Raw genomic sequence first — 26504 nt, 5'->3', positions numbered from 1 at the left:
TTATCTACCTCAGTGTGCGTCGTTTCTTTACAGGTTACGGAGGGATACGGAGTGAATAGTCACATCTGTACTCCCACAAAGAGACTATGAGTACGGCGTGTACTGCCACCCCGTATCCTCATATGTTTACCGGCCAGGAACACGTATGCGTGTTCGCCTTCTGTCTCTCACCCACTCGCCTACCAGAGCCTGTCGGTGGATGGAGACACGGTCTGCAACTGGAAATGGGGTAAGTCAGGACTGCAGGAGGTAAGTATCAGCAGGCTGAACCCCTCTCTCCGTCTCATGATAGTAATCCCCCTGGGCGGTGGGGAACGGGCAAGCTTCCTTAAGCCCTATTACCTGTACTTAGCATTCTCCGCGCTAGCACCGCGAGACTGCGGTTCTCTTTTAGACCTCCGCGCCGCCCCACACTCTCCGGCGACCGCCGTTTCTAATCCAGGCCCCGGCTTCAGTTTGTGCCTAGTTCTGAGGCGAGGCCACGCCCCCATTTTCAAGCAGGCTTTTTCTTCTGAGGAACAGTCCCGCCCGCATTCAGGAGCGCGTTTTTCCTCAGCCTGTGAGCTGCTCGTCTCCGCTTCAGCGTGCTGTCTACACAGGTTCCGCTTCAGCGTGCTGTGTACACAGGTTCCGTGAGTAGCTCTGCGCTGCAGACTGACACCCTCCTCAGCTCTCTGACCCCTAACCGTCTGACAGTGTTAGTGGGTTAGCTCATAATGTCTAATTCTAAACCAATTCGCTCTGCTTCTTCCTCTGTGGTAGTCAGTCATTTTGCATGTTCTTCTTGCAAATGCAAGTTTCCATCAGGTCAGTCCCCTCCCCTCTGTCAGGACTGCAGCAAGCCCACTGAACCCACCGCCCAGGAGCCCCCGGTTGTCCCGAGTGAAGTTGAGGCCCCTATCCCAGGGTGGGCTTCCTCTCTGTCTCAGTCTGTGGCGGATCTCACCAAGGTGTCCCAGACCTTGGTGTCCATACTAGATAAGTTGCCACTACAGACTTTTGCAGGACCCAGCAGGTCACAGGATGCTCCGGTCGAGCCTGTTAATATTAGCCGCAAAAGAGCCAGACGGGAGCACCGGTCTGGTTCCTCTTCCCGTTCCGCATCGCCCGTCCAAACAGCCTCCCTTATCAAGATCTTCCTCCCCTGAGCCAGGCGAGACTTTCTCGGATAGACCCTCCGATGTTTTGGAGCTGGACTCGGACCAAATCGCTGATATGAGGGATATAGTTCAGAGCCTCATTGCAGCAATTAACCAGTCCTTCAATATCAAAGATTCTCCTGCGGAACCTGCGGACCAGGAGATTTCTTTCAGACGGTCGAAACCACCTTCCAAGGTCTTCGCTCATCATTCGGAGTTCCAGAAAATTATTTCCAGAGAGAGAGAAAATCCGACCAGGCGTTTTCAAAGAGGAAAACGCCTTGGGGTGTTATATCCTTTCTCGCCGGAACTCATTGCAGACTGGTTATATTAACCGACCGTGGACCCTCCGGTTTCAAGACGATCTAACAGCATTGTCCTTCCGATTTCTGGGGGAGCATCTCTAGCAGACACTGACAGTCATAGAATCTTTTGCTAAGTCAGCCTTCGAAGCGGTGTCTTCTGTTCTAAGCCCGGCCTTTGCTTCTACTTGGGCTTCTAAGGCCATAGTGAAATGGGCTAAGGACCTCCGCCAAGGCATTTTGGCTGGAGACCAGCCAGAGCAGCTGGCGGATCTCGCCGACCAAATTTCGCATGCAGGCCATTTTGAGGATCAGAGGTCTCGTGCTCTTCCCGTACCTCGACGACATCCTCATCAAAGCTCCATCCTTGCCCCAGGCTCTCGAAAGTCTGACCATTGTCTGCGACACTTGCTCGATTCGGGTGGATCATCAACACAAAAAAGTCCTGCCTAGTTCCAACACAACGCCTTGTGTTTCTAGGCATACTTTTCGACACTCGTCGAAAAGACCAGACGACAAGAATAACTCTTCGGCGGGATGTTCGTTTGCTTCAGGACCCCCTATTCATTTCCCTCCGATCAGCCATGAGAGTTCTAGGAAGGATGGTTGCAACGTTGGAGGCGATTCCCTTCGCCCAATTCCACTCAAGACCGCTTCAGCGGGCCATTCTGTCGCAGTGGAACAAGTCTGTCTCCTCACTGGATTTTCCAATTCGACTCTCATTTCAGGTAAAGCTGTCCCTCAATTGGTGGCTAACATCTCCTCTTATAGCCCAGGGCCGATCGTTCCTTCCGGTACATTGGCAAGTGGTGACGACAGACGCCAGTCTTCTGGGCTGGGGCGCAGTGTTTCGCCATCTCACAGTACAGGGCCATTTGTTAACGCAGGAAGCGACTCTTCTGATCAACGTCCTAGAGATACGGGCTATTTTTCTGTCCCTGATTCATTGGGACAAGCTGCTCAAAGGTCTGCCAATCCCGGATTCAGATGGACAATGCCACAGCAGTGGCATATATAAACCACCAGGGAGGGTCTCGGAGTTCCTCGGTGTTAGCCGAAGTATCCAAGATACTTCATTGGGCAGAAATGTCAGTCCCAGCGATATCCGCCGTACACTTTCCGGGTGTGGAAATCGAGGCCGCCGATTTTCTCAGCCGCAAAGGCCTCGCGGTAGGGGAATGGTCCCTGCATCAGGAAGTCTTCCAACAGATTTGCCTTCGTTGGGGTACTCCGGACGTGGATCTGATGGAGTCTCGTCTGAACAAGAAAGTTCCACGGTTCGTATCCAGGGCCCGCGATCCCCTCGCGGTGGGCGCCGATGCTCTGACCATTCCTTGGTCACAGTTCGCGCTCCCCTATCTGTTCCCTCCTCTTCCTCTTCTTTCCAAGCTGTTGAAGATCAAGGCAGAAGGGGTACCAGTCATCCTCATCGCGCCGGATTGGCCCAGAAGGTCTTGATTCGGGGACATCGTCAACCTTCTCGCGGACGCTCCTTGGACACTTCCAGACAGACCATATCTGCTGTCTTAGGGTCCGATTTACCACCCCAATTCTCGGTCGCTCAATTTGAAGGTGTGGCCATTGAGACCACGGTACTGAAAAAGTCAGGGTTTTCGGATTGGGTAATTCACACAATGATCCGGGCTAGGAAGCCTTCGTCTTCCAAAATATACTATAGAACGTGGAAGGCATATTTAAGTTGGTGTGAGTCCACTCGCGTTCCGGCAATGTCTGTCTCGCTCCCTTCTATTCTAGCATTCCTCCAGGTAGGCCTGGACGGGGGTCTGGCCCTTAGTTCTCTAAAGGGGCCAAGTTTCGGCGCTTTCAATTCTTTTCCAGAAGACGCTATCCTCTCGGCCCCAGGTAAAAACGTTTTTACAAGGGGCGGCCCATGCAGTTCCTCTGTATTGGGCTCCAGTGGATCCCTGGGATCTCAATTTAGTCCTAGACGCTCTACAAGGTTCCCCCTTTGAGCCTCTCAAGGAGGTTTCTCTATCTCTTCTCTCTTGGAAAGTGGCCTTTCTAGTGGCCATGACTTCCATCTGATGTGTCTCGGAGTTGGCAGCTCTTTCTTGTCAACCTCCTCCTTTTTTAGTGATTCACTAAGATAGGACGGCGGAGGCCGTAGAACAACTTTCTTCCCAAGGTGGTATCTGCTTTCCACTTGAATGAAGACATCGTTCTTCCTTCTTTCTGCCCGGCTCCAGTTCATCCCCGGGAACGCTCCTTGAACAGACTGGACCTGGTCAGGGCGACGAAGGTCTACTTGGCTAGAACCGATGCGTTCCAGAAGGCAGGCTCTCTTTTCATCATCCCAGATGGGGCTCGAAAAGGCCTGTCTGCCTCCAAGGCGACTATTGCGCGCTGGATCAGATTGGCTATCTTAGAGGCTTACCGGATAAAGAACAGAGTGCCCCCTTCTGGGATTAAGGCTCACTCAACTCGGGCAGTGGGCACATCCTGGGCGGAGCACCACAGGGCTTCTGCGATGCAGCTTTGTAAAGCTGCAACCTGGTCCTCTGTTCACACCTTTGTAAAATTTTACAAGGTCCACACGTACGCTTCGGCGGATGCCAGACTAGGAAGAAGGATCTTGCAGGCGGCGGTGGTGAGTCCGCTGACCTGATAGAAGTTTGTTTCCCACCCCAGGGACTGCTTTGGGACGTCCCATGGTTCCTGTGTCCCCCAATGAAGTGATAGATAAAACAGGATTTTTAGTTGCTTACCATAAAATCTGTTTCTCGGAGCCTTCATTGGGGGACACAGCACCCTCTCATGTTTTCAACTTCAGTACTTTGTTCTATGTAATATAGTTCTAGTTGAATTGTTGGTTTACTTTATATTCTATTGCTTCTCCTACTGCTTTCTCACTGAGTAATTGAGTGCCAGTCGGTGGGGTGTATACTGCGGAGGAGGAGCTAACTTATTTGCATAGTGTCAGCCTCCTAGTGGCAGCAGCATACACCCATGGTTCCTGTGCCCCCCCCCCCCCCCCCCCAATGAAGGCTCCGAGAAACAAATTTTACGGTAAGCAACTAAAAATCCTGTTTTTCCCTAATATAAACCAGCCTCCATTACAGGAGAAATCACATACAAGATAAAGCACATTGCGTAAATAAAATACGGTAAAGGCTTAAATAGACAGTATGGAAAAAGTTTAAAAAAAAAAAACTATTAATCCAAATCGCTGTTACTAACGCCATTCGGGAAAAAAAAATAAAGTGTGAAAATAACAGATTAGATTGTATTATGAAAAATGGCTATAAAATTGAGTTGCCCATCTAAAATAGTAAAATATTTACAGCACTTCTAGCCACATGTATGAAAAAACACAAATGTGCCTGGTGAGAATTGGGGGTAAATGGCCTGGTATTGAAAAGGCCATTCTGATACGGATTTTCTTGGGTGTAAAATAATGGTTTATATATGTATGGTGGTGTGCTTGCTGAACAGGTCTTCACACTTAGACTAAAGCTGCATTTACACTAAAGGAATAAAGTGATTAAACGTCCACAGGAACCCTCATGTCACCATAATCTCTCAGTGAAAACAGACTGCCGATCACCTGATGAATGATCAAAGCGCTGGTTCGTTGGGTGAAACGATCTTTCAGCTGGCTCTAAAGATCAGTGTTCTCGGCAGCACATATTCTTTTTAGGATGATGCGCTGCTGAGAACGATGTTAATGGTGCAATGGCTGCTAATCTACCTGAGATTCCTCCACCTGACATTCCTCCACCTGAGATTCTTCCGCGTGCATCACTAAATGGTCTGATCAGGGGGTCATGTTGTGGATGTGATACATGCATTTCATTTTTTTGTTCCTTTATTTTAATGGAGGTCATTGATGTAAAGCCTTCTGTCATCTTGTGCTTCATGTTTTTAACTTTAGGGTGTGAGTGAGAATGATCATGAAGTAATAGTGCTCTCAGACAGTGAGGAGGAATCTTTGCCACCCAAAAAGAGAAAATTTGGTCTGCGCATTGCTCTGCAGTTTCCCAGCAAGAAGCTTGCAAACAAGGATAAGAAGCCTTCCAGGCTTCCAAAAGTGAAGCCGGTCCAGAACAACAGAAAGAAGGTATCTGCCAAAGGAGAGACTGCAATATGTGCAAGCAATGTGGATGGCAAGTCTGATTCTGATGGAGAAAATGTTGTTTCTATCCAAGAAAGTACAAATGCACTCGCCAAAAGAGCAATGAATATTAAGGAAAATAAGGCCGTGGTAAGTACTGACCCACAAGGATTCTAAAGATATGTTCACACACAGCAGATACTTAGTATTTCATACACATGATCGGGATGTTTTCTCCAACATGTTCCTATATTCTTACAGTCCCTATTCAGAGATGTGAAATAATTGGCAATAAACTTGCTGCTACATTATTATTATTATTTATTATTATTATTATTATTATTATTATTTATATAGCACCACTTATTCCATGGTGCTGTACATGGGGTTACCAAAATCAGCACAATCTTTATTGGAACATACGAAGATATTATAGACTTGCTGATTTTTGATACTTCCCTTGTGTCGGATGTGTAGTTTTTTTTAGAAGCTTACATTTAATTTCTTGACCTACACTACCTCAGATTTAATTAATGAATGAAGTGGCCTCCAAGGGGGCTGGTGGCCCACTCTAGTGGGGTCATTATAGAGTGGACTGAAATAGAAAATTCTGCCATGGTTTTTGGGTCTAGTTTTTAGTGTTTGCCGTGAGATACAAATGACTTACCGTATTTTCTGCGGGTAGGTTGCAGCGATACAAAATATGTAGGTTGTGTTTTTTTTCAGCATTCAGGACAAAAACATGCATAAAATGTTACATAGTAAAAATGCTTGTTAAAAAACATAACCAAAAACCGCTTTTAAAATATCTGAATCTACTGTGATTACAGCACTTTAGAATACTAAAAAGACTTGGAGACAATGTAAGCCTATGTTCACATGTTGCATTTTTGCTGCCCTTTTTATGTAAATTAAAGCTGCTCTTTACAGTATCGGCAAAAGCTGTGAGATTTCACGCACTTGTATTTTATTCTTTTTCCTGACTGAATTAGGAAACTGCTGCATTTTTTTGTTCTGTTTTTTTTTTTTTAAACTGCAGCATGTCACTTCTTTCAGTGTTTTTCATTTTTTTCACCCATAGAAAACAATGAGTACGAGCAGCATTTTTGCAATCAGTTTTTTGCGTTTTTGGTGAAAATAACGCAGACAATGCTAGATGTCAAACATGTTTAATTTTGTGATTTTTTTCCCCCCCCCAAATTTAAACAATAATTTCTCTGTACACTCTGTACCCAAACAAGAGCATAGCTGTTAGTATCAGTGGAGTTTCATTAAATTAGTGATATGTGTTAAGTAAACAGTGTCCGACCAACTCCACTAACCCCCATGCAATTGTGTGTTTTAAGAGAACTAATGTAACCTTCGTTTATGGCTGTACTTCATACATGGATCCGGCTTTTTTTTGTTCATAATAGTTGCAATTTTTTGAGATTTCAAAAAACCTTTTTCCGCTAAATTGATCAAATTGCCCTTTTAACCAAAAATGTTTTATGGTGTCACACACGTCTTGCATTGGTGACCTAACGCCTTGTATTGTTACTGCTTGTAAGGTGGGACTTTGGGATCCTGAAAAAAGCAGCCAAAGCTGTGTTTTGGCAGCAGCAAAAAAGCAACATGTGTACATAACCTTAGTAATGTTTTGTGCATTTAGTTTAATCATGATTAAAAAAAAAATTAATTCAGAATTAATGAAATTTTCAAGTTCTTGCTGTCAGTGAATGGGAACATTCTCGTTTACATCCAGGCAGTGAAATCCTGTCCGGTTTTTGTTCTGTATCAAAACGAGGGTTCTTATAGAAGGAGGAAATAAAATCTCACTGACTCACAAAATCTAACAGTCTAATGAATGTAATAAATGTTGTAACATTTGTTTGTTTCAAATTCTCTTTCTATAATTCATTGTACAGGGTGGGCCATTTATATGGATAAACCTAGGTGGCCCATTTATATGGATAAATCTAAATTAAATGGGAATGGTTGGTGATCTCAACGTCCTGTTTGTGGCACATTACTATATGGGAGGGGGAAAACTTTTCAACATGGGTGGTGGCCATTTTGAAGTCGGCCATTTTGAATTCCAACTTTATAAATGGCCCACCCAGGTGTAGCCATATAAATGACCCACCCTGTATAATGCTGGTGGCCACTCACAGGTTTATCATTCAGGTTAATGGCAAATGTATAAACCAATTCTAAATAATCTTCCCTTAGTGGCTGCACTACACAAAGCTTTATCTTTTATCTCTGCTTCTGTATATTAGTGGGGGGTCACTTACTGTAAGGGCAGTCTCACACGTCCAGATAATTCTGGCACCGGAAAAAACGGTGCTGAGCTGTCCGTATGGCAACTGTGTGCCGCATCAGGACCACATGGACAGCCAACGGGGAAGAAGCGCTACAGTAACCGCTGTTCCCCAGTGGCTGGTGCTGAACGCGGCTGTCATTCTTCTCTCCTTCCCTGCCGGCAACAGTGAGCATGGAAGAATGAATAAAAACGCGACGTGGGGTCCCCCTGTTTGTGACCCAACCAGGCAAAACTCACAGCTGGGGGCTGCAGCCCTCAGCTGTCAGCAAGGTTGGTTCTCAAGAATAGAGGGGTCCCCACTCTGTTTTTTTAATTAAGTAAATAATTTTAAAAAATGGCTTGGGTCCCCCCATTTTTGACAACCAACCTGACTAACGCTCACAGCCGGGGGCTGCTATTCTCAGGCTGGTAAGGGACCATTGATCTTGCCCCCCCCCCCCCCCCCCAGCCTAAAAAAAGCAGCTTGCAGCTGCCCAGAAAAGGTGCATCTATTAGATGCGCCTATTCTGGAGCTTTGCCAGGTTCTTCCCACTACCCTGTAGCGGTGGCAAGTGGGGTTAGTGTCACCTTGTAATGTGACATTAAGCCTGGCTTAGTAATGGAGAGGTGTCAATAAGACACCTATCCATTACTATTTCTAGAGTTATTCAAGGGTCAAATAAACACACACAATAAGAACAAAGTATTTTAATGAAAGAATACACTACACAGTTTTTTAAAATCTTTATTATACTCCTTATCCCATATCAAAGCCATTGAATGTGTCTTCGTGTCAGTGTCTCCGGTACACGTACAGGAGCCACTGACGTGTGAAACCGGCCTAATGTGGTACTCGTATATGCAGTCAAAACTCTGGGATGACCACCCAAAAGTGCCTTTAAGGCTGTGTGCCCACGATGCGATTTTTAAGCGTTTTTGCCGCGATTTTCGCGCGAAAACGTTAAAAATCGTGTACAGAACGCCCCCCATGCATTCCTATGGCATTCCGCACATGCTGTGCTAATGCTGCGCTTTTTTCCGCGGCGGAATCGCATCACGGAAAAAATCGCAGCATGATCATTCTTTTGTGCGGAATCGCAAAGAATTGCCGCGATTCCGCACCCATAGGAATGCATGAGAACCGCTTACTTCCCGCATGTGGCTATGCCCACCATGCGCGAAGTTAAGCGTCTCATGTGCGGTTGGTACCCACGGTGTGGAGGAGAGGAGACTGTCCTCCAGGCCCTGGGTACCATACCCCTGTAAAAAAAAAAAGAATAAAAAATCGGGGTATATTTACCTTCCGACGTCCCGCGCTGCATTCCCGGCCTAAGCGTTCCCAGTAATGCCTTGCGGCAAGGTCCTGTGATGACGTAGTCTCGCGTGACTCTAGCGGTCTCGCGAGATCGCTATAGTAACGTGAGACCAACGTCATCACAGGTCTCGCAAAGCATCGCTGGGAACGCTGAGGCCTGGGATGGCAGCGCGGGACGTCGGAAGGTAAATATACCCCGATTTTTTTATTTTTTTTTTTTTTTATTTTTTTTTTTTTAGCATTTTTAACATTTTATCTTTTACTACTGATGCTGCATAGGCGGCCTCAATAGTAAAAAGCTGCTCACACTTGTCAAACACTATGTTTGACGAGTGTGACCAACCTGTCAATCACTTTCCAAGCGATGCTTCAAATCGCTTGGAAAGTGCTTGAGAAAATCGCGGCAAAATCGCGAACAGAATCGCGGTGAAATCGCGCGGAAAAAAACGTGCGATTTCTGGGAAGGAGTCCGGTTTTCAGTGTGCTTTCTAACACGCAACGTGGGCACATAGCCTAAAAGGTCTTCTGAAAGCAGACGGCCAGTAGATATAATATATGGTGAAGCTGAAAATCTGCCACAGGAAATGTGTTCTGAACAAGGAGGGAAAACTTTTTTTTTTTTTTTTTTTTTTTTTTTTTTTGACATTGTGTATTTTTATATCTGTGAAATGGAATAATTCTGATGTAAAATCTGAAACTCCTCGACAGTTGCTTTGCCTCAGATTTTAGGCTATTTTTCTACAATTTAATGGCTTTAAAGCGGTATTCTCAATTTTGGAGATCAATCATCTATTCATTGGATAGGGGATAACTTCCCAATTGTGAAGAGTCCGACTCCTGGCGCCCCCACTTCTGCTTCATTCATTCTGCTGGGAGTGATGATCACCAGCTTGGGGGGGTCCCATCAGTCGGACCCATCGCGATCAGGAGTGTGCGACAGAGGCTCCCAATGGAGATGGTCACAAGTTTGAAATTCGTGTACGAGCAAATGTTGCTTTTAGTTCATAGTGTAACTATTTTATTAACTTTTTTTTTTTTTCAAATTGTTACTCTGATTTCAGCTTGCCCAACTTCTTGCGGAGCTGAACTCCATGCCTGAACTGTTTCCCGTGAAATCCACTACTCCTTCTGTAAGTCTCCACAGCTATGCAATGATAGTATGTATGCTTTGTATTAAAGGAAATTACTTATTTTACTGGTTTTTTTTTTATAAAATTAGAAGCAGAAAAAAACAAGCCGTCGCACATTTTCTGAAGGACCCGTTGAAAGACGCACTAACCCATCACGCAGTGCACGACCAAAAGAGAATTTTGCAATGGAGAACTTCACAGCATCCGCTTTGCAGTTCGCAGAGCATCTCCAGAAATACGGTAGAAAGGAGTTAAGACACACCTTGAGCGAAGTAAGTATCAAACAGGAGGTTATTTCTTCATCTTAATACATGTTGGATATGGCACATTTGTTTATAGTTATCTCTTCTATATGGGAACTTCAGATTACCACTGAGGACATAATAGAAGCCACCTCTGCATTTAGACTTTTTATTTTCCACCAATGGCCAAAATTAAAGGGACAATTTTTTTATTTTTTTTTGTCATAGCGGCTAAGAACTGACAAGCAAGTAGTTGGTAACTAATGAGCCTTCTGCAGTCTGAGAGCGATCACTCATCCTGTCGACAGTTCTGCTTTTTCACGTCAACAGAGCAGTAGTTCTTCTGAATCGCTGACTGAGGTGGACAATAAAGCATAAAATATAACCTTTATTATTATAACTTAAAGATAATTCATATTCTATTCCACCGTATTTTTGCAAAATTAAATTAAATCAGAAGGGTGCCTTCTCCAAACTGCCATTTTTAGATCTCTCCACAGGTGTTCTATGGGATTCAGGTCTGGACTCATTGCTGGCCACCTTACAAGTCTCCAGTGCTTTCTCTCAAACCATTTTCTAGTGCTTTTTGAAGTGTGTTTTGGGTCATTGTCCTGCTGGAAGACCCATGACCTCTGAGGGAGACCCAGCTTTCTCACACTGGGCCCTACATTATGCTGCTAAATTTGTTGGTAGTCTTCTGACTTCATATGCCATGCACACGGTCAAGCAGTCCAGTGCCAGAGGCAGCAAAGCAACCCCAAAACATCAGGGAACCTCCGCCATGTTTGACTGTAGGGACCGTGTTCTTTTCTTTGAATGCCTCTTTTTTTCTCCTGTAAACTCTTATGTTGATGCCTTTGCCCAAAAAGCTCTACTTTTGTCTCATCTGACCAGAGAACATTCTTCCAAAACGTTTTAGGCTTTTTCAGGTAAGTTTTGGCAAACTCCAGCCTGGCTTTTTTTTATGTCTCGGGGTAAGAAGTGGGGTCTTCCTGGGTCTCCTACAATACAGTCCCTTTTCATTCAGATGCCGACGGATAGTACGGGTTGATACTGTTGTACCCTCGAACTGCAGGGCAGCTTGAACTTGTTTGGATGTTAGTCGAGGTTCTTTATCCAACATCCGCACAATCTTGCTTTGAAATCTCTTGTCAATTTTTCTTTTCCGTCCACATCTAGGGAGGTTAGCCACAGTGCCATGGGCTTTAAACTTCTTGATGACACAGCGCACGGTAGACACAGGAACATTCAGGTCTTTGGAGATGGACTTGTAGCCTTGAGATTGCTCATGCTTCCTCACAATTTGGTTTCTCAAGTCCTCAGACAGCTCTTTGTTCTTCTTTCTTTTCTCCATGCTCAATGTGGTACACACAAGGACACAGGACAGAGGTTGAGTCAACTTTAATCCATGTCAACTGGCTGCAAGTGTGATTTAGTTATTGCCAACACCTGTTAGGTGCAACAGGTACCGTATTTTTCGGACTATAAGACGCACCGGACCATAAGACGCACCCCAATTTTCAGTAGGAAAATAGGGGAAAAAAGTGTCAAATGGGGGTCCGTCTTACAGTCCGAATTCAGCTTACCTGGGAAGGGATCCGGCACAGGTGGAGAAGTAGTCACAGGGGTCATTCAGTGGTCCAGGCTTGTGCAGTGGCGGCTCTGTGCTGGGGCAGCTGCACAGGGGTAGGGGCAGCTGTGCTGGGGCAGCAGTGCTGGGGCAGCACGGCTGGGGCAGGTGGGCTCTGCGGTGGTGGCAGTGGGCGGCGCTCTGCGGTGCGGTGGTGGCAGCGGGCTGTGCTCCGGTTCAGGGGCGGCGGCTCCGCCGGCATTTCTTCGCAGCCCAGAGGCCCCCGCACTTCCCTTGCTGGCCGCCGCCATGTTGCGGTGGCCTCCGGGAGCATGGACGCCGGAAAGATGGCCGCCGGTCCGGGGACGGCGCATGCGCGGGATCAGATCTCGTCCCGAGATCTCGGGGGACGAGATTCAAATCTCGGCAACGAGATCTCGTCTCTCGTAACGAGATCTGAAGCTGCGCATGCGCCGTCCCCGGACCGGCGGCCATATTCCCGGCGTCCATGCTCCCGGAGGCCACCGCAACATGGCGGCGGCCAGCAAGGGAAGTGCGGAGGCCTCCGGGCTGCGAAGAAATGCTGGCGGAGCCGCCACCCCTGCACCGGAGCACAGCCCGCTGCCACCACCGCACCGCAGAGCGCAGCCCGCTGCCACCAGGTTAGTACCGTGTATTGCGACCATAAGACGCACCCCCCACTTTCCCCCAAAATTTTTGGGGTAAAAAGTGCGTCTTATGGTCGGAAAAATACGGTAAGTTACAGGTGCTGTTAATTACACAAATTAGAGAAGCATCACATGATTTTTCGAACAGTGCCAATACTTTTGTCCAACCTCTTTTTTATGTTTGGTGTGGAATTATATCCAGTTTGGCTTTAGGACAATTCTTTTTGTTTTTTCATTTAAGACGAATTAAATGAAGATAATAATACCAAAGAATGTGTTTGCAATCATTTTCAGGAAGAAACTGAGTTATCTGACAGAATTGCAGGGGTGTCAATACTTTTAGCCACAACTGTACAAACACACACACACACACACACACACACCGATCTTTATATATTAGATTGTAAACATCCGTATGTACCGATGTTCTCCTTTAGATATTAATACAGATTTCTGATCATCTTTCTATTGGCGATATAGTTGGATCATGTATTAAATGTCAGGGAATAACCCCACCACATTAAAAAAAATACCTAAGAGATTAGGGGAATTGGAGTGTATCCATAGAACAGATTATGGATCCCTATTACACCTTGTATATCAAGATAAATAAAGTTAACAGCCAATGTGGTAGTATTGCACTGCTGGCCTACTCTACCAGGAATATTGCACTATTGTCATATACAGCATTTTACCCATTAATAATCTGGAGCATTCACCAATATTGAGCATTTCTGACCTGTTATATCCACAGTCTTGTAGGTCTTTTATAGATTGCACAGTAGGTGTAAGTTGATAAATCTACTGAGTGTGAATACTCCTTTAGTACCTGAGCATTCACTAGAGGTCTTACACTGTGCTCTTCTGCTCTGGAGCATATCTTTTTGAACACTCCTGACATATTCCACAGCACCGCAGTCTTTTAAAATCTTTCCTATTTAAGTGGTAAAAAAAATATACAAAGTTTCCCAATACAAAAAAAGTCGCCATTTTCCGAGAAAAACGTAATTCTCGCGTTTTGATTTTTTTTCTATTTACCCCGTTTACCGATCGGATTAATTCTATTTATATATTGATCAGACAATTGGGAACACGGCGATACAAAGTTTATGTATATTTTTAATTTTATTTTGAATGGGGGCGACTAAAAAAAAAAGTTTGTAAAATTTTATATATATATATATATATATATATATATATATATACACATTTTTCCCCCCCCCCCCCCAAAAAAAAAAATTTGTGGGGGGGGGGGGGGGGGGGGGAGTGCGTCTTATAATCCAAAAAATACTGGTGTGTATTTTTAATTTATTTTTTTTTTTTTTTTTACACTTCAACAGTGTCCATGGGAGTCTAGAAGCTGCCATCATCTGATTCCCAGTGCAACACACAGCAGGACTTCAGCCTTGCTCTGTGTAGCAGAAATGCTCACATCCTGCCATGACAACCACAGGGGTCTCCTGCAGACCCTGGGTTGTCATGCCATTCCATCGGCGACCCGCTGTCATGTGACACTGGCACCGATGGGCGGACTTAGTGATGCGCTTCCAGTGCTAGCATGTTAAATCGTGCTGTCAGATTGACAGCGACAATTAACATTTTAACAGCTGCAGGTGGATTGAGATTCCACCCGCAGCTGTTATGGGCACATAACGGCTGACAGGTGCCGGAAAAGTTGTGGGCTCACTGCCGGAGCCACGCTGCAAACAGGGGAGCCAACCTTAGGCGTCCCTTTAAATCTAAGGTTGGAAAGAAGTTAATATCTAATGGAGAACTTCGTTAGATACAGATGTTTTTAACACTTATTAGTTGGTATCTGGGATATGATCCTTTAATAAAGAGGGTTGTAATGGATGGTCTGCAAAAGTACGGTGGAATTAAATCAATTATTTTTAAGGAATAATAAAGGTCAGATTTTATCGTTTGTCCACCACAGTCTGTGATTTTGATTTAAGTAGTGGACTTCACAAGTTTTTCTATGTCTTCATGCTGTCAAACTAGTTCTTCAGGGCTGCTCTGCCTTATGGGGCATGACTGCCAGCATCATGCTGATTGACAGTTATGCAGCAAAAATCTGGCGGTCAATCAGCCTGGTATCGGCACACCCCACCAATACAGCGGAAGAGATGCAGCTGCTCTGCCGACGTGATGTCACAAGAGGCCGCAGGAGCTGTCTATGATTGCTGAGACAGCAGAGATGGGCACCAGGCAGATGGATAGCAACTACTTGCCTGTAAGTTCTTAGGCCAATTAGAGAAAAATTAACATCATTCCAGATAACTAAATAATGTTGGATGTTAAAGTAGGTGCAAAGCATCTCAGAATGGGCTGGAAATGGGTTATTGATCAAAACTTGGAGGACATGTCTATTGAAACCAACCAGTTTTGATAGAATCATAGAATCGTAGAGTTGGAAGGGACCTCCTGGGCCATCTGGTCCAACCCCCTGCTCAAAGCAGGATTCGCTAAATCATCCCAGTCAGATGTCTGTCCAGCCTCTGTTTGAAGACTTCCATTGAAGGAGAACTCACCACTTCTCGTGGCAGCCTGTTCCACTCATTGATCACTCTAACTGTCAAAAAGTTTTTTCTAATATCTAATCTGTGTCTCCTCCCATTCAGTTTCATCCCATTGCTTCTAGTCTTTCCTTGTGCAAATGAGAATAAAGTTGATCCTTCTACAATGTGACAGCCCTTTAGATATTTGTAGACAGCTATTAAGTCTCCTCTCAGTCTTCTCTTTTGCAAACTAAACATTCCCAAATCCTGCAACCTTTCCTCATAAGACAGGGTTTGCAGACCGGTCACCATTCTGGTCGCTCTTTTCTGAACTTGCTCCAGTTTGTTGATGTCTTTTTTAAAATGTGGTGCCCAAAACTGGACACAATATTCCAGATGAGGTCTGACCAAAGAGGAGTAGAGGGAAATAATGACTTCACGTGATCTAGACTGTATGCTTCTGTTAATACATCCTAGAATTGCATTTGCCTTTTTTGCTGCTGCATCACACTGTTGACTCATATTCAGTCTGTGATCTATTAGTATACCCAAGTCTTTTTCACATGTGCTGTCACTTAGCCCTATTCCTCCCATTCTATATATGCTTTTTCCATTTTTATTGCCCAGATGTAGTACTTTGCATTTCTCCCTGTTAAAAACCATTCTGTTAGTTGCTGCCCACTTCTCCAGTTTATTTAATGATGTATGTCTTTTATCCTTTTTGAGGGAAGTGAACATCAACCATTTCTTTTTCTCCTGTGGAACGTTTAGGAAGATCGTGAAGAAATTCGTAGGAGGAGGAGATCATCAAAAAATAACTTTCGTGCTGTAGAAGACATTACAGAAGAGGAGTTGGAAAATGTTGCAGTGACCGTTAAAGACAAAATTTATGACAAAGTCTTGGTAAAGATAAATGTCTTTATTATAATAGCACTTTAAGCTGGGCTATCAAACTTGTAGGCCAGGAATGCTCAACTGTTCCCTGGTGTGAAAACTGTGGGCTGGTCAACTTGCAAGCTTTAGAATGGCAATCTGATAGGGAGGGAGGTTAAGCTGCTAACTATTGTATAGGATTGAGACAGACAGATGGGTAGGATCAGAGTTTACCCCTCCCCTGCAATGTAACTACTGCGCACACTCAAAAGGGTGGCCGGGCTCCATGGAAACAAGCTGTACACTAAAAAAAACATAAAAGCTCTCATTGCGGGACAGTGACAGCAGATAGAAAAAGCAAATCAATTGCAAACTTGCTAATTTTCTTGCACTCTATTAAAGGGGGAATTCAAGTTCTTAAATTCCTTTAACTTATTAAAGTATCATAGCTTTCAATGCTTGATAAAATTGGCAAAAAAAAAAGTTTTTTAAAGTAGAAGCTATTATAAGACTAACTGCATAAACATGCACACCATGTCCCATAAATCCACTGCATGAAGTAAAAGAACACATTCAACTTTGTCCATTATTGTTTGGATAAATTTTTTTAACAAGCGTTTCAACACTTTCATAAAATGAAATGGCTGCCCACCCACATGGCCAACTCTCCACTTACTTTATGGAGTTGTCAAGTAAACAAGCCAGTGGCTATCTAAGTTGTGTGGTCAGCTTAAAGGAAAACTGTCACCAGATGAAAATGTTATTAACCTACAGATAATGGGGTTAATCTGAAGGTTAGTAACATTATTAACCTTCCCTGTGCCCATACTTAACCAAATGCTGCGGGGAGAAAATGAATTCTATTACCCCCGGCGGAGTTCTAGTTTCAGTTACAGAGCAGTGCCGGCGCAGGTTACTGGCACTGACTCTAAATTGGGGCCAGGGGCTGCGGTTACAGCTGTTGCTCTGTATACTCAAAGCGGTGACTGAATCGACGCTGCCCCGTCATTTGAAACCAGAACAGTGCTGGTGAAATAAAATTAATTTTCTCCCTGCAGCGTTCAGCTATGTGTGGGCGCCGGGCAGGTTAATGATGTATTAACCTGCAGATTAACCCCATATCTGCAGGTTAATAGCTTTTTTTTTTTTTTTTTTTTTTTTTCTGGTGACAGCTTCTCTTTAAGAACACTTTCTCATGGATGGAGGGGGAAACTACTATGCTTGCACTACTACATATGTATTTAGATTTAATTGGTGTGCGAAATATGTGATTGAGATGTGGATCTAAGGCTAGTTTCACATTAGCGTTGAAACAACGCTGCGCACTGCGTCGGTAAGCCCCGCCCCGATCCGGCTCCCTGCCCGCCCCATCCGGGATCACCGCCTACTATCGCATTTGCATGCATGCGATCGGCGCACCCTATCTTTAGCATAGGGTGCGCAGATCGTGCGCTGCCAGTGTGAAAGTAGCGTGCTGCGCACTTTTGACGGTGCGCCGTGCGCGCCGAAATGCAACATGCTGCATTTCGGCGCGCACGGCGCACCGTCGGAGGTGCGCAGCACACTACTTTCACACTGGCAGCGCATGATCTGCGCACCCTATGCTAAAGATAGGGTGCGCCGATTGCATGCGTGCAAATGTGATAGTAGGCGGTGATCACGGATGGGGCGGGCAGGGAGCCGGATCGGGGCGGGGCTTACCGACGCAGTGCGCAGCGTTGTTTCAACGCTAATGTGAAACCAGCCTAAACCATTCAATTTTTCACTAATTTTAATTATGACTTATGCCCTTTCCTAGGGAAGCACTTGTCATCAGTGTCGTCAAAAAACAGCAGACACGAAAACCTTCTGCCGCTATCCTGGCTGTGGCGGAGTCAGAGGGCAGTTTTGTGGGCCTTGTTTAAGGAATCGCTATGGTGAAGATGTGCGGGAGGCTCTTTTGGACCCTGTAAGTAACGTGTCACCAGGAGAGGAAATACTTAATTTATTAGAAGGAGAAAACTCTGCTTGTAGAATAATACAAAATGCAACTTTAGATTTCCATCATATGAATCCCAAGACACAAGTTGTGTAGCCTGCTATACGCATTCCCTTAGCTGGGGAACGTTTTTTCTTCCAAGGGCCATTTGGATATTTAGACCATCACTCTGAGACCATACAAAATGATCAACTTGAAACTTATTCTGCTATATTTGGTCAAACATTTAATTCACCCCAAAGGGATACCTGGAGCTGCTTCACCTTGGTGCAACGATGTTAGGTGGTATTGAAGGTGTTGCTACTTGCAACTGCTTCACCAGATATGTTTTTGTCGGGAGTGCAGGCGCTTCTTCGAGATGGATTTTGGTAAGAATATGCAGCAGTAAGTTCTGAACATAGATGTAGAATACACTGTAGGTCTCCTCCTAGTGGGAAATCACTGAGGCTGTGGCACATACACCGCTGGAGGCACATGCATCACAGGAGGGACTGGGTGCATATATGCCTCACCGGACGGGCTGAGGCTTGCTGCTGTCGTCGTCGGTGGGACTGGAGCGCAGAGTGCGCTGACTCTGCTTTCTGCCTTTCTCATAGGACTGGATTTGTCCTCCTTGTCGTGACATCTGTAACTGCAGCTATTGTCGTAAGAGAGATGGGCGCTGCGCCACGGGGATGCTTATTCACTTGGCAAAGTTTTCTGGATACGACAACGTGAAAGAGTATCTTGAAAGGTGAGCAGTGAATAATATGGTGTTCATCATTTTCTCCAATGCAATTCATTTAAAAAATGGTCTAATTGTGATAAAAATATCCCAAAGTGTATTCTCCAGTTGTAGATCCTTGTACAGTGATGGTGTAAGCATTCTCCATTCCTTCTTGTATACAACACACATGAACCTTTGCAGAATTATACTGTTGCTCTGAGGATTATTAGAATAAATTATCTACAACTTATATTATTGATTACAATTTTATTATAATACAATGCTATAAATATCTCAAAAGGAATTTTAAAAAAATCTGTAGTGGCATAAATCAGTCAATATAATAAGGAAATACATTTTTACACATTTGGAATTATCATCTGGATTTTATTGAAAATGTCTTTTTTGCTGCTTTATTTTTCAGCTTACAAAAACGACTGGTGGAGGACGACGACTGAAGCTTCCACCGTCAAAGAGCTTGAATCTTCGACTGCTAAGGCTATAAATATGCAATTGAATGCATCCTGCAGGCAGGCCGGCCACAAATGCAGATTGTGGCTTTTTGTCACATGTTCAGGAACGGTTAGCTGGTGACTCCCAGAGCCACTCACTTTTGCATCTGAAGTGAGCAGTGCTAATCATCAGGTATTGTGCATGCGTCGCACGACACGAGTGTGGCGGTCATAACCCCATAGGTACTGCTTACTTCCAGTGCAAAAGATAGTATCTTTGGCAGTCACCGGATAATGCCCTTTTAAGCTCTGGTATAATCATGGACTAGAAGTGAATATTTCATTTAGCACCTTATTAATCAGCAAAATATCAAAAGTTTTTTTTAAAAAAAAAGTGTTCCCAATGCCTTACAGCTACTGTTGTCAGATATTGTCTGGTTCAGTTATTTGTTTTGCTACGTCTTCTACGTAGGGTTCAGTAGTGAAGTTTAGGGGGCGCTAGCTGGATTTTACACGCCTAAGGCCGGTTTCACACTAGCGCATTTTCAACGCGCGCACGGCCGGGGGTAGCTCCGCCCCCGATCCGGCTCTCTGCCCGGCGTGCCCGCCCCTTCCTTGTAGCGCCGCCTCCTAGCGGACAGCGGCGCCTGCGATCGGCGCACCCTATCTTTAGCATAGGGTGCGCAGGCCGTGCGCTAGTTGCGCTTTGACCTGCGCTGCGCACTTTTGACGGTGCGCCGTGCGCGCCAAAATCCAACTTTTCGGATTTTGGCGCGCACGGCGCACCGTCAAAAGTGCGCAGCGCAGGTCAAAGCGCAACTAGCGCACGGCCTGCGCACGATCGGCGCACCCTATGCTAAAGATAGGGTGCGCCGATCGCAGGCGCCGCTGTCCGCTAGGAGGCGGCGCTACAAGGAAGGGGCGGGCACGCCGGGCAGAGAGCCGGATCGGGGGCGGAGCTACCCCCGGCCGTGCGCGCGTTGAAAATGCGCTAGTGTGAAACCGGCCTAAGATGGTGTCTTTTTAGATTAAGGGATTTTATTGATTGTAGTGTTTAACTTGTGCTAATCACAGGCCAGTTCTCCCTGCGTTGGTTGATACTAGAACTGTAATTGCTTAGTTGTATTTGTAACTTCTGCCACTTTGTTTTGTATATTTTTTATCTTAATGGATACGACCTGCTGTATAATCTTGAATGTTTTACTGTAAGTTCTTTTAGAGTTTTCTATATTTGTAAAATGGTCTATGTAATGGAGATGAATGCCAATTCTCGTCTCTCTGTACTCCAGCTCAGAAAACATAATACTTTGTTAATAATTTCATCAAATTGAAAGCAATTTCTAAAAGGTAAGAATGTATTCTGTAGGACACTGACATGTACTGAAAATCTTAAAGTCCATGTTCACACACAGCAGTTTTCAATTTATCTCCTTTGGCCAATGATTTTTTTTTTTCTTCATTCTTTTTGGATTGACTTTTTACTTTGGTTTAGAAGGGGAAAAAAAGGCACAAGAACTACTCTGTGTAAACCTGGTCTTAAACACTTTAATAAATAACTAAACCGCAAGCAACAACGCAATGCCCGCCAGGACCCATTTCGCTGGCTTCTCCTTGGTTTTAAGATTAAATCTCCAAACATAAGTAGGACCTCTAACTTTGGTTTTGTACAGAGGACACTCGTACATGTTCTTCAGATCCTGTTTGTCGATTGGAATCGCTCTCACATAGATGACCGGCATGGAAGGATTCAACTCCTTGAGGCGCGCTTCAGAAATGACTCCGCTCTGCATGTCCCAGCGAGCACCTACACAGGAGCAAATGCTGTAATATGCTCTGTACTCATACATTTCAATATTAAAGAAACATTTCATCAGAACGTCTTTCTCCTTAATACTATAAATGGAAAGTTTACTTGGCAATGTCATAATACATGCGTATAGCTGCAATTTGAAGTTCTTGCTTTTTAAATGGTAAGATTGATTTTCACTTCCTGTGTTTAATTATATATTACAGTTTAGTTTTTTACATCATCTAACAGGTAAATAAATCTTCGGTGTGAAAGAGTAGGATCCAAAACACTAAAGTATCCTATAGACACTGTCAGGTCGGCTGGGGGACCCAGAGGCCATTATTTGGCCTTGGATTGCCATTTCAACTAGCGGGACCTTGCCATCTCGGGCTACAGATGAGGATAATGAGCGAGTCTCCTCTCACGGTTAACCATCTAGCTGTCGCTATAGGATGATAGAGCTGTCTTCAGCGTAAAAAAAAGAAATAAGGGCCCCGTCACACATAGCAATCTCGCTAGCTAGATCGCTGCTGAGTCACAAGTTTTGTGACACAACAGCGACCGGCCCCCCTGCCGGTATCGCTGATCTCCCGCTGGCCAGCACGCATCGCTGCGTGTGACAGACGGGAGACCAGCGATCAGCTGGTAACTAACGTACACATCGGGTATCCAAGGTATGCACGTCCCTTAGATACCCGATGTGTACGTTAGTTAACAGCTGATCGCTGGTCTCCCGCCTAACATACACATCGGGTATCCAAGGTACGCACGTCCCTTAGATACCCGATGTGTACGTTAGTTACCAGCTCCCTGCATCAGCGCGCTGGTAACTAACGAACACAGTGACGCTGTGTGACAGCTCACCAGCGATCACATAGCGAATTACCAGCGATCCTGACACGTTGATATCATTGTCTGGATCGCTGGTGAGTCGCTATGTGTGACTCCAGCTTAAAGGCCCTTTTACATTTAGCGATGCACCAGCGATCCAACCAGCGATCCGACCCGGTCAGGATCGCTGGTGCATCGCTAAATGATCGCTAGTGAGCTTTCATACAGAAAGATCTCACAGCGATGCAGCAGCGACGCAGCGCACGATACTTACCATTCACACACAGCGATCCTGCGTCCTCCCGCCCGCCTCCACGCGTCGCTGGACGTCACAGCAGGAAGCGCCCGACGAGAAATGGAGCCGGACATTCTCGCGCGATCAGCGATGAGCAGCGGGGGAGCCGGTCGTTGGTAAGTATCACACATAGCGATATCGCTAGCAATATCGCTATAACGTCATAAAACCAGTGACGTTTTAGCGATATCGATAGCGATATTGCTTAGCGTAAAACCCCCTTAAGTCTTGGAAGTGATGAGACCAGGGCTCATATCAACTTAGTTTATCTAGGATTACATGAAGGAGAGAGATGGTGGCAATTTGCATACTTGTAGACGTGCAGACTAGACTCGCCCAGCTCTTCTCAATAGAAGAGAATTGAGACAGGCCGGATATGTCACATACATGGGGTCGCCCACCCACGACATTTGTGATAGTGTGTGTATTGCACAATGTCACAATTTGACAGTCAGTAGTGCTTCCAGACTTTTTAATCTCCGGACCTACACAACAACTTCAATACCGAAGAACATGAGTTCTCTGCTTGAGCCTAGTATACAGTATATCACAAAAGTGAGTACAACTCTCACATTTTTGTAAATATTTCATTATATGTTTCCATGAGACAACACTGAAGATCTTACACTTTGACTACTTTACATTGTAGCAATGTACAGATTGTATAGCAGTTTGGTTCCCTCTAAATAACTCAGCATACAGCCAATATTGCCTTCTGAGGCGACAGGCTAAGCCCTGACCCCTTTAACCTCTGCAGCAATCATGTATGTCTATTTTGAAAACACGACCTCTGGATATGACGCTGAGCATTCACCTTTGGTCCACTATGGCAAGGCCAATTCTGAATGGAACCTGTCTTGTTAAACCTCTATGGCCCACCGTGCTGCAGCTCAGTTTAAGGGTGTCGTCAATCTTATAGCCAAGACCATCTTTATGTAGAGCAACAATTCTTTTTTTTCAGATACTCAAAGTTTTTTTACCATGAGAAGCCATGTTAAACTTCCAGTGAGAGCAAGGACATCAGATGTCACACACTTGCTCCACATTCACACCTGAGATCTTGGAACACCAAGTTATTCACAAAATATTGACACTTTGGGCACAATTTGACAATTTTCACTTAGGGGTGTACTCACTTTTGTTGCCAGCTGTTTAGACATTAATAACTTATTTAGAGTGCACCCCATATTTACACTGTTATACAAGCTGTACACTGACTACTTTACTTTGTATCAGTGTCATATATCCAGTGTCGTCCCATGAAAAGATATAATTAAAATATTTACAAACGTGATCGGTGTACTCGTGTTATACTGTATAGCCTGATACATGACTAACATTGATCCAGCTTTCCTAATAGATAATAAATAGATAATATTTTCTCATTTCTATTCCTTATATATAGTATTCTTTCCAATTACCTTCCATAAAAAGTCCATGAATATAAGCTCCTTCTCTAGGGGGGTGCCCAAAGTCATCTTTTGTTTTTTTGGTAACATCAACAGTCAGGCACATTTTATCTAGGGGCCATTCGTTCTTCCTGGCCATACTCTGCATAATTGCTGAGAAGAGAATAAACACATTTCAAACAAAGTCTTAAAGAGGGTTTCTCACACAGTACATTTTTAGCATCTGATCTTTTAAATAAGTTCCACAATTAGATATGTTAAAAAATGTTCCTGTGCTGAGGTAATCTTATAAATGTGCCCATTATGTATTGTGTGATTTGAATTGTATGACCCTGTATAGCTGCTGCATCTCAAAGTCTCACATATAAAGCTCCTGGCCAGGAAAGAAAGCCTAATTAAATATACTACTCATCTATGTATTAGGGGAAAACATTTCACTGCATGTTTTATCACAGGAGCAAATGTTTCTGCCATATTACCAGCCCTCTGAGCTCATCATAAATCAAATCCGTGACATACAAACTCCTGTGACCGCTGGGTTCTTATGTCACTGGCTTCTTTAATGATGATCTCAGAGCACTGGTGCCATGGCAGAAACACTTGCTCCTGTGATAAAACAGGTAAATGTGTTCCTTTACACAAATGCAGCTGAGTGTCCTAGCCGTGTCAGCAGTATATGCACTTATGCTTTATTTGAACGGTGTATGAACAGCAATGAGCTGCAGCAGCTCTACATGGTCAGACACAGCAAGTAACATAGTACATAGCAGTGGCACATGTATAAGATTATCTCAGCACTTTATTAAAGTCTAAGAGGATGTTTTAAACCCAGATGAAAAATGGTCAACATGCTTTAGTGTTCCCCAATGGGGACAGTGCCGATAATGCATGTAAAGTGCTGTGGAATTAATGGCGCTATAGAGGTGAGTAAAATAAATACGTAGCTCACTGATGTCCACTATGAAACCAAACACAAAAACTGTAAAAAAAACTTTACTTTTCAATGTAGTGACAAATGGTATAACACCAGAATCTTTAAAAAAAAACAAAAAACATCAATCTCATTACACATGATGGAGACACTTGGAATATACTGTGAACATCATCTAAGCATACATTTACACCGGCCGATTGTTTTGGTCGTCGGTCATTGTGTGATTGGCATCCTGTTTAGGCAGGTTAATTATCTGGAAGGGTCGTTCCTAGGAACGCTTGTTTTACCATCATTGGTCTGTCTAAACAGGCTGCCAGTCATCCTGCGAATAACCAAAAAGCTCATTTGTAGGGTGAAATGATTTTACGTCTTAAAAAAAACAACAAAAAAAAAACAAACATTCTCGGCAGCACATTATCCTAAGTAAACAGAACAAGTGCTGGCAACAACAATGGTATTATATGCTCACAGTTCTGTTAGCTAGGGAAACGTGGTGTAAAAGAGCCCCATCTCTTCTATGAAGAAACAAACTACAAAATAAAATATTTAAAATGGTTAATAGAAAATCAGTAATTTTTTTAATATTTACCGGTCAAAAATGACTGTGGATTGAAAAATCCTGAGAGCCACACTACTGCTGGCAATACCAGGTCTTGTGTCCACATATCCAGTTCACGGCATCTTAATAAAAGATCATTAATCCTGTTAAATAAAAGAGCATAAATGCATTTACTGACGGACTATTGGGAAACATTCACTTTCTTCTATCTGCACTTTTAGGTAGCTTTTCAGAGTAATCTGTTGTGTATATAGGAAGAATAACGCTATTTCTGGCAATTGTATGATTTGTGTCTTGAATATTAAACCATTTTTCCCTCTGCACTAGAAACTTCTGCAGTTTCTCTTTGTGCCTTTTTGCTTCTGTTTCCATCCAGCCTCCTTTCCTTTCTACTCCATAGACTTCTATAGGGGCAGCCAATGTAATTTATTTTCTTCTCACTGAAGACAGACCAGCGTTTTTCAGTGGGAATGATCAGTGGGGGAGAAAAGAAGTGGCTGAGTTGTGGGGGGTATTCTCTAAAAAGATATACTACAGAGTTTCTTATATCAACAGTACAAGTGAAGATATGAAAAAAATGTAGTTAATTTTTAATTAGGATCTTTGGCTGTAATTTAGGAACTTAGTGGGATTCATAAATTGGACATTTTATCTCGTATGTCAAATAAAATAATATGGATGGCTGGTTTCCACTTGAGACGAATGTGTGTCAATGAATCTTAATACTTCTCACAACTCTTTATTACACAATGGTCTGATATTAACTTACAACCAGAAAACCCCTCACCGTTCGCCGGACAGATTTGTCCCCTAGTAGAATGACTATTACATTTGAATACTGTGTGAAATGACCTCTCTTATGAATGACGTCTAATTTTACATCATTGCATGAATATACTGTACTTTATACGTCATAAAAAGGCAATCGAAAAGAATATTCACCAATGCCCTAATCCAAACGCTGATGGGTACGCCAGTCTTGTCCATGAGTCAGGAACACTGTCATAGTACAATGCAAGTTGTAGTGCCTCCATATCTGAGGAAATGGTTAATTCTCCCTAGAGATGATGAGAAGAAACTCGTCATTTTCATGTGATGTCATGTTATAAAACATAATTCTATTAAAACTGTCTGTACCTTTAACCCCAGGTCTAACTCTTTAAGAGATCTCCGGATCTCGCTCATTAAGATGTTCATTCGCTCACATTCCTGGAAACAGACAAGGATGTATGGACTTCTCTCTGTCGTCTTCTGCATGATCTCCTGTAAGTTATATTCTTCTGGGAGCTTCTCCAGAATCTCATCGATTATATTCTTAACCTAATATGAATAAAGTGAAGAAGGGATCAGTTTAAAGTGTCATTCAGGTGTCAGTGTTTTTTCGCATACTCAAAAACCCCCAAACCAGTCCAATTTTCATCAGTGTTTGGTCAGTGTGTCAATTTTTACTATCAGTGA

General features: G+C 44.0%; 2 protein-coding genes across 2 annotated transcripts in view; one reads left to right on the top strand and one right to left on the bottom strand.

Moving 5' to 3' along the window:
* CDCA7L (cell division cycle associated 7 like) overlaps positions 1-21105 on the top strand; it is a 38567-nt gene extending 17462 nt beyond the window's left edge. The window contains exons 3-10 of the mRNA XM_073581470.1: positions 5334-5663; positions 10174-10242; positions 10332-10514; positions 15992-16123; positions 17892-18041; positions 18668-18804; positions 19202-19751; positions 20242-21105. Of these exons, the coding sequence (XP_073437571.1) occupies positions 5334-5663; positions 10174-10242; positions 10332-10514; positions 15992-16123; positions 17892-18041; positions 18668-18804; positions 19202-19235 (1035 nt within the window). The 3' untranslated portion in view covers positions 19236-19751; positions 20242-21105. The remainder of the gene's footprint in view (positions 1-5333; positions 5664-10173; positions 10243-10331; positions 10515-15991; positions 16124-17891; positions 18042-18667; positions 18805-19201; positions 19752-20241) is intronic.
* DNAH11 (dynein axonemal heavy chain 11) overlaps positions 20759-26504 on the bottom strand; it is a 395178-nt gene continuing 389432 nt past the window's right edge. The window contains exons 79-83 of the mRNA XM_073581471.1: positions 26184-26366; positions 25989-26104; positions 25077-25189; positions 23566-23706; positions 20759-21033 (exon numbers count right to left, since the gene is read on the bottom strand). Of these exons, the coding sequence (XP_073437572.1) occupies positions 20786-21033; positions 23566-23706; positions 25077-25189; positions 25989-26104; positions 26184-26366 (801 nt within the window). The 3' untranslated portion in view covers positions 20759-20785. The remainder of the gene's footprint in view (positions 21034-23565; positions 23707-25076; positions 25190-25988; positions 26105-26183; positions 26367-26504) is intronic.

This window comes from Dendrobates tinctorius, unplaced genomic scaffold (genome assembly GCF_039654945.1).
Source record: "Dendrobates tinctorius isolate UK_male_01 unplaced genomic scaffold, ASM3965494v1 ptg000070l, whole genome shotgun sequence".
Lineage (NCBI taxonomy): Eukaryota > Metazoa > Chordata > Amphibia > Anura > Dendrobatidae > Dendrobates > Dendrobates tinctorius.
This window is presented reverse-complemented; position numbering and strand designations above follow the sequence as displayed.